Source organism: Primulina huaijiensis, chromosome 1, assembly GCF_012295235.1.
Source record: "Primulina huaijiensis isolate GDHJ02 chromosome 1, ASM1229523v2, whole genome shotgun sequence".
In the NCBI taxonomy this organism is placed as follows: domain Eukaryota; kingdom Viridiplantae; phylum Streptophyta; class Magnoliopsida; order Lamiales; family Gesneriaceae; genus Primulina; species Primulina huaijiensis.
In genome coordinates this window covers 20891486-20900152 of record NC_133306.1, presented here as the reverse complement: position 1 = coordinate 20900152, position 8667 = coordinate 20891486, and the positions used below count along the sequence as shown (strand labels likewise).

The window sequence follows — 8667 nt, the reverse complement described above, 5'->3', positions numbered from 1 at the left end:
GAGCTGGTTCATACTGATGTATGGGGACCATCTCCTGTGACATCCCTTGGAGGCTCGAGATACTATGTCACATTCATTGACGATTCGAGTAGAAAAGTTTGGGTTTATTTTCTGAAAAATAAATCTGATGTTAACAAGACCTTTAAAAGGTGGAAAGCCATGGTGGAAAATGAGACCAAATTGAAGGTGAAGTGCTTACGGTCTGACAATGGTGGAGAATATGAAGATGATGAGTTCAAGAAATATTGTGCACAGAACGGGATCAAGATGGAGAAAACCATTCCTGGTACACCTCAACAGAATGGTGTAGCTGAAAGGATGAACAGGACCTTGAATGAACGCGCAAGGAGCATAAGATTGCATTCTGGATTGCCAAAATCATTATGGGCTGATGCTGTTAACACTGCAGCATATCTGATCAACAGAGGACCTTCGGTACCATTGGACTACAAAATACCCGAAGAGGTTTGGAGCGGCAAAGAAGTAAACATTTCTTTCTTGAAAGTGTTTGANGGGAGACAATCGTGTTGAATTCATTTATGTGTTTTGCCACCGAAGCACCATCTCCCATTTTCAAGTTGAATAACTTCTTCATGAGATGTACTTTGTTGTTTGCTGATGGCTTCTCGTACATGTCTGACAGAATGGTCATCATCACCTCCGTGGTTTTGGCCTCCGCCACGTTATGCGCCACGTTCTTTGTTAGGGTCAATCGTATGACACCTAAAACCTGTCGGTCAAGGAGCTCCCAATCATCATCCTCCATCTTTTCCGGTTTCTTTCCTGATAGAGGTTGATGCAGCTTCTTACTGTACAGATAATCTCTTATCTGTAACCGCCAGAACGAAAAATCTGTTCCGTCGAACTTGTTGATTCCCGGTCCCGATCCATCATCTCCGGCCATCACTTCTCTAGCCTTAGCAAAAAATCTAAAAAATCTTTTCTGATGTGGAAGATCAGACAAAGCTGCAACCACAGAGCATACTCAGAATTCTTAAGAATTTTCACAACAAGGCTCTGATACCAGTTGTTGGGGAATTACACCCCCGAAGCGATGCCAACCACGATGATAATATAATACCCAAAAACTTGCGGAATAAAATAACCAACAAGAACACAAATATTTACGTGGTTCACCCAATATAGGCTACGTCCACGGAGCACTGCAACTTTTATAATTGAAATAAATATTACAACAAGTGTATACACCAATACACTCAATATTTCTCACACTCCCAACCCGAGTATATCGAGAAAATAATTTCTCTAACTCACACAAGAGAATTCCCGCACTCAAGAAAAAAATACACTCTTTTTTTCTATGCTATCTCTTTTTATCAAAGCTAAAAAACTTTTGATTTTGGGATACAATAACTGAAGGAATCGAGTTCTATTTATAACTAAGTTCTTCCTGCAGTTTTTGTAAACCTTCCGACGTGGGATTAAATATTCTGAATATTTTATTTGCGTGGGTCCATCCACTTGCCTAACAATTTGGTGTAGAGGAAACGGAGCTGGGCTATTTTGCAAAATAGCGCAGCTCCGATGGAGAAAGAAACCCTGCCATTTTGGTGCAGGGTTGGAGATGCCCTCAAGTTTTTGGATCATCAATACATAATGTCAATTTTCAATAATTTGATGGATTCACGTAATCTAATATTGTTCAATAGTGTAAAGAGTATACTAACTTTATATATTCCTACTTTCCCAACTTAAATAAGATAAAATAGTTCTTTGTGTAAATTTCTTAGTATCAGATGAGTTCTCTGTTACATTTAGCTTAGATTCTAATAATTACTTAAACATTTTCACACTTTGTCATGTCACTGGAATCATAACATCGAGTGGTGTTGCATCATATGAGGCACATTTAGTGCTCCACGAGGTTGGTTTTGTGAATTTGTGTAGCATTAAAATAAGTTGAATGTCGAAATAAATACCATAAGATCTTAAAAATTTAATGTTCTTAGTTAAAATTAATCAAGGAAACACTATCTCAATATNCATGAAATTCTAACACAAACTGGTCTGTTTATAACAATCCAATCTCCGATATTTGGATATAAAAGATTCATTCCAGTTGTCTCATTACAACTGTTACCCAATCAATGATTTGACTGATTTGTTACCGTAATGTTCAATAATTATCGAGAATCCTGCCCTTTCCATATTCACAAATATAATATTTTATCAATATTTAATTTTTATTTCCACTATTATACACAATTTCCTGTGTGTCATAGCTTTTAAACTATATATTTCTCTAATTTTATTTTATTCGAAAGTGGTTGAGTTGATAGACAGAGAGAGCTAGAACCTAGAATTCCACAAAGTTGGATAAGTTGCCAACTTTTAAACATCATGATTCCTAGTCACGCGGCCTGACAGTGTAAAAAAAAAATTTATGGCTTTAACCAACACTCCTCCCAGACCAACATATCTTTGAAATCAGCACGATCATTGCATCATAGTTTTCAGTAAATCCTGAAATATAATATTTAAAGTTAATCCAATATAAAAATATACACAATGTCGAGAGTGGCTGCAACACCTTAAAGCATGTTCAATGTTGTTAACTTAGTCACAATCAGCGTTGATAATTTCATTATATATTTTTAGAGTTGTGAAATGATATTGTATTTTTTATAATTTAAATAATGATTTTGTTTTAAAATTTTTTCAAAACATTTACCACTGCCAGATTAATCTGGTCGTTTTTCTTTAACGGCGAGATCAACTGACCATTCACAATATTTCATGACTACATAATTCTTTCATGCGTGAATGATATAAATTATAGTATCATTCATTATTTCATTATATAAACCAAACGATGTTATTACTAACTGTAATTGTTCGTTGGAATTCCTTCCTACCCTGCAACCATTCTTCACGTACACCCTTCTGTCAATGACTCCTTAGCTTCTATTTTATGTTCATGCTTATTCAAGAGCAGCAGCACTGATATCTAAATAAATATTAAAATTTTAAATAAATTAATATTATCATTGATCTATATTTAGCTTCTATTTTATGTTTATCTTATTTATGATTTGCGTTTCTGTGGTTTAACTTGCATGATCCATTATTATCGTCCTTTTTTTGACATTGAGTGAACATGCATGATCCTTAACTCCATTCACACCTTTCATACTTGTAGTTGTATGTATTCCATTAACATGTACATTTATTGATACGCATAATTAACCAACTTGCATTCTTTGGACCACTTTGATAATTCGATCATCGGCAAGAATGTCTGAACTACACAAATCAACATAATCAGTACACAAATTATTCTTGTCACCAACTGTAGTTGTTTGTAACGCTCGCTAGTTGGTCCAAGAAAGTTGTGGCGTCGTGAATCTCCTCTATCACGCTTGTCACGGAATATCAAACTGCAGGCCATGTTTATCAAACAGAAGTTTATACCTTGCTGAAACTTCCATAAATGGGACGTGTTCAAAAATATCACATTGTTAACTATCAAATTGGATTGTTCAGGACCTGGATGTTCATCTATTGCATATGGAGCATCTGAGGAGTTAGGGCCGTTTCGAATTAACAAGACTGGTTCATCTCTCTATTTGAACGAATACGCTTGGAACAGAGGTACAAGCGAGCATAAACTGACATTAAATTTTGCCACTTTTAATTGAAGATGGATGATCACTTGTTTTGTAAACTGATCAAACTTATAATATGATCAGAAAGTCGTCTCAAATATATATTTAAGTGCATGCTTTTTTGTGAATTTTTTGCGGTGGCAGTGGCAAATATTATGTTTCTTGAGTCACCGGCTGGTGTTGGCTTCTCTTATACGAACACAAGCTCTAATCTAAAAGATTCTGGGGACAAAAGGACAGGTATATATACACTCGTTACTTACTTTATACAGATAAACCAGAACATTGATGTTGTAAGAAAATGACACAGCTAGAATCTTGCTAGAACGCAACTAATCAAGGTTTCCTATTTTTCATCACAGCTGAGGATGCTCTAGTTTTCCTCATTAAATGGATGTCTAGATTTCCACAATACAAATACCGAGATTTCTACATCTCTGGGGAGAGTTATGCAGGTAAATTGATCGCCACGACGTTGGTTCTTACTTTAGTCGTCTCTCGTAATCGTAATGCTAACATAATTTCTCGCTTTCCATAGGGCACTATGTCCCACAATTAGCACAGAAAATATACGATTATAACAAGAAATCTTCCCATCCAATCATCAATTTGAAAGGGTTCATTGTAAGTTTCCTTTTACCATCTGAATACATTTGTTTTTTTTCTTCTATGTACTTGATCCCTCCCTAGTTGCAAAACTATGAACTGGTACAGAATCAGATGTGTATGAATCATGTATGCAGGTTGGGAACGCTGTTACGGACAACTACTACGATAACGTCGGAACCGTAACATATTGGTGGAGCCACTCCATGATATCAGATAAAACTTATAAATTAATCATGAAAGAATGTGATTTTAAGTTAGTGAAAACATCACACAAATGTGATAAAGCTTTGAATTATGCCATGAACCACGAATTTGGTGACATAGATCAGTATAACATTTATGCGCCAACGTGCAATTCGACAAAGACAAATATTAGGAATACTCCAAGGCTCAAGAACACTCTTTTACGCCCAAGATTTTCTGGGTACGACCCCTGTTCCGAGAACTATGCTGAGAAGTACTATAACCGGCCAGATGTGCAGAAGGCCCTACATGCAAACACCACGGGGATTAAATACAAATGGACTGCTTGCAGGTTTTCTACAAGCTCAATTTATCTATCTTATTAAGTTCAAGAGGCAACAAATTGAATTAACAAATTGAATTATAAAATATTTGATGGAGTTTTTTACTCATTTATGTGACAGCGACGTGCTTTTACGGAACTGGAAGGACACGGATTTTTCGATGTTGCCAATCTACAGAAAACTAATCGCTGCCGGGCTTAGAATATGGGTGTTTAGGTAGGTATCAATCAATATATGCCAAAAATCTGTGTTTTGGACTTTCGGTTAATATGAACCTGGCACCAGTTTTGCCATTTTCCATTTTTCACAAATATCAAAAATCCTAAATATCGAAACTTCGCGTGTTTAATGCAGTGGAGACACGGATTCGGTGGTGCCCGTGACAGCGACTCGGTTTTCCTTGAGCCATCTTAATCTCAAGATCAAAACTCCGTGGTATCCTTGGTATTCTGGAAATCAGGTAAGATTTGTATTTGTTTCTTCGATTATATAGCAGGAACTACATCATAACTTTGATCCTCTATCCCTGACGTTCCTCTGCTATCTTATATCGGTTCTCGACTTGCGAACATGGTTTACTTATTGTTAAAAATATATCCGCTCAATCTTGTAAACTCTTTTACATCTGCCACAAACCAACATGGATTTTGCAATCACCCTTAAATAAGCAGTGTCATTACCCCAATACACATGTTCCAACCCTCCATTCTGATACTACCTAAGTTCTATGTCCCCTAAACCGCTGCTTTCTTGCTTTTTGACCATCAGCAGCCACTCCTATGATCTTTCCCAGCTTGTTCAATGCTAGCAGGTGTATAATACTCATCTGCTATCAACGACGGGCCAGAATTAACCACATGCATCGAATCAACATTGATCTGTAAAATATGCATCGTCCCGAAGGACACTTCATTTACAAAGAACCTACCATACAATGAACTATGTGCAATACCGTGTTTCACTTCGAATTGGGTGTAAAGCATTTAAACACGCGGAACAGTTACTAGCATGGTCTATCATGCTTGCCCGGCCAGGCCCCGTGCATGAGGCGTTGACGTTCGATACTAGAGATATCATCAACTATAGAGTCATTTTCAACATATTTTGGGTATCATGCAATGCAATAACTGCAAATGGTTTTACAGGTTGGGGGATGGACTGAAGTGTATGATGGTCTAACATTTGCCACAGTTAGAGGAGCAGGGCATGAGGTTCCTATGTTTCAACCTAGGAGAGCTTTTATTCTTTTCCAGACATTCTTGTCTGGCAAGAACTTGCCCAAATCTTAAAGTTGTTGCTGTCACAAAATATAGACTATGCTTCTCATATATAAGAAATAATTAAAAAAGAAAAGCAAAGAAAAGAAAAGAAAACAAAACAATAGGTTGAGGGGCTGTTATTAGATTAGGATAATCATTCAATTCCAATTGTATTTAAATTTATGAATTATAATATGCTTGATTGCTGCATTGTACTTTAGTAATTTACTTTTATAATTCGTGTTACTGATATAAATGGAAAAAATCCTAAATCGGGTTTTTTGGTTATGATCTTGTAAAATATCGGTTTAATCGGTTTGGTATTAACCTGCTAAACAACTAATTTGGATACAACTAACTTTGAATTATTATTTTTATTGAACTTTTATCTTTAATTATATCTTAATATCAAGTGATTGAAATGGTATAGGGTTAACTTAAGTGTATATTTGATTTCTCGAATGACAAAAACTTGTGTGAGACGGTCTCACAGGTCGTATTTTGTGAGACGGATCTCTTATTTGAGTCATCCATGAAAAAATATTACTTTTTACGTTAAGAGTATTATTTTTTATTGTGAATATCGGTAGGATTGACCCGTCTCACAGATAAAGATTCGTGAGACTGTCTCACAAGAGACATACTCTTCTCAAATATGCAATACTTTTTCGAATGTTTAATCGACTAAAATAACAAATTTTATATCGATTTGGTTAATGTAAATTTTTTGTAAAAAATAAAAACCGATCAATTTAATTTTATAATGTCATTGATTTGGTCAACTTTAAGCCTTTGACTTATGGTTGATTTCAGTTAATAATGCTTATTAGTTATTTCCTTGTACAAATTTTGCCTTTTTAACTATGATAAAAGACAAGAGAAGGAACATAGACCGTATATTATTTCATATTTATTGTCATTAATGACTAAAAATCATGTCCAAATTCAATTATTAACGGGCCGTGAAGTTTATGAAAAAATTTTATTTTTACAAGTAAACACTGTATTAATTGAGATTAGAATAAGTCTCTTGTGAGACGGTTTTACGAATCTTTATCTGTGAGTCGAGTCAACCCTACCGATATTCACAATAAAAAGTAATACTCTTAGCATAAAAAGTAATATTTTTTCATGGATGATCTAAATAAGATATCTGTCTCACAAAATACGACCTGTGAGACCGTTTCACATAAATTTTTGTCTTGACGATTAATAGTCATTTCCCTTGTTTATTGTAATTTTTCTCTATTTAAAATTTAATTGTTCAAAATTTACACTTGAGACATCGATGAATCTGACATATTTACGACATAGGAAGATCCGACATTCAACAATTCGACACCTTTCGTCCTCTATATTTATTGCCCTAATCAATAGAAATCCTACTTCGCTGGATTTATTTTATAAATCAAAATTTATAATTTCTTTTGAAAAAATGATTAAAATTCAATTTGGTATATGAACTATTGATTAAATGTCAAATTCATACATGGATTTTTTTAAATGACTTAATTGATACATAAAATATTTATAAATTATCATTGTCGTGCATTATCAAATTTTAAAATCAATTTTACCCATAGCTTAATTTAATAAAATTAATTAAATAATATTGAAAATAAAACCTGAATTTAATTAAATTTATTAATGTTAATTAGACTTAAAATACAATTTAAGTTGACGATAAAACTGACTTTTAAATTTGATCATATACAAATATGATAATTTATAAATATTTCATATATCAATTAACAAATTTGAGATTTAATCATATACCAAATTGAATTTTACTTGCTCAAAAAAAAAATATATATATATATTTTTTAGGAATGTTCAATATATTCATACCTTCATATTCTAAAAAAAAAAAACCGAAACCCGATTTTTTTAAACCGATTTTGATTTTACAAAAATAAAAAAGGGATGAAATTCCACGTGTGCTATGAATGGCTTCTTCCTCCCTTCGGTAGGAAAAGTAGCGGATTTGGGTATTGGCATGTTTAATTACAATATTACCCTCCAGCATGGGACACCAAGTAAATACCTCGGAAAAAACAACCAAAATAAAAAATAATAATAATAGGGGTTGTAGCTTCCTATGCTAACTAAATGACAAGCTTTTCCTNAATTATACACATGTAAACGTCAAACGTGTGTAAAGTTATAATAATAATAAATAAGCTTTTTTATTTTATTAAATGTTGATTTTATGATTAATTTAATAATAGTTGATAGAAATAAGTGAAGATTATAGTGCAATTTAAGAGATGTATTTTTGAAAATAACTTGTGACAATTTTGATATTGATTTTCTAACCCGTCAAATGACAAGCCCTACCTAATATGGGTTGCCACAAGCTGTATGTCGGCCCTTTCTAATATGTCAAATTACACACAAAATTGATTAGTCCGTCAAGTAAGTCCACTACTTAAAATAGATAGATTGACTCGATAATTTTTTAATCCATTAAAAAGACGGTCGATCCGAATCAGCCCACATAATGACGAGTTGTGCGGGTAAGTCCGTCACAAAATCTGTTTTGATTGTCGTAGACAAAAGTTCTATAAATTTTCTTGAATTTTTATACCATAAGGTATAAGAAGAAGTTTGTTTGATTTTTAACTGAAATATGAGATTTAGGACACA

At 33.8% G+C, this 8667-nt stretch overlaps 1 protein-coding gene across 1 annotated transcript in view; it reads left to right on the top strand.

Annotated features, from left to right (window-relative positions):
- Positions 1 to 6245, top strand: part of LOC140983830 (serine carboxypeptidase 24-like) — a 13240-nt gene extending 6995 nt beyond the window's left edge. The window contains exons 2-9 of the mRNA XM_073450989.1: positions 3505 to 3612; positions 3771 to 3866; positions 3989 to 4081; positions 4165 to 4250; positions 4370 to 4770; positions 4883 to 4978; positions 5117 to 5222; positions 5908 to 6245. Of these exons, the coding sequence (XP_073307090.1) occupies positions 3505 to 3612; positions 3771 to 3866; positions 3989 to 4081; positions 4165 to 4250; positions 4370 to 4770; positions 4883 to 4978; positions 5117 to 5222; positions 5908 to 6051 (1130 nt within the window). The 3' untranslated portion in view covers positions 6052 to 6245. The remainder of the gene's footprint in view (positions 1 to 3504; positions 3613 to 3770; positions 3867 to 3988; positions 4082 to 4164; positions 4251 to 4369; positions 4771 to 4882; positions 4979 to 5116; positions 5223 to 5907) is intronic.
- Positions 6246 to 8667: the final 2422 nt, after the last annotated feature.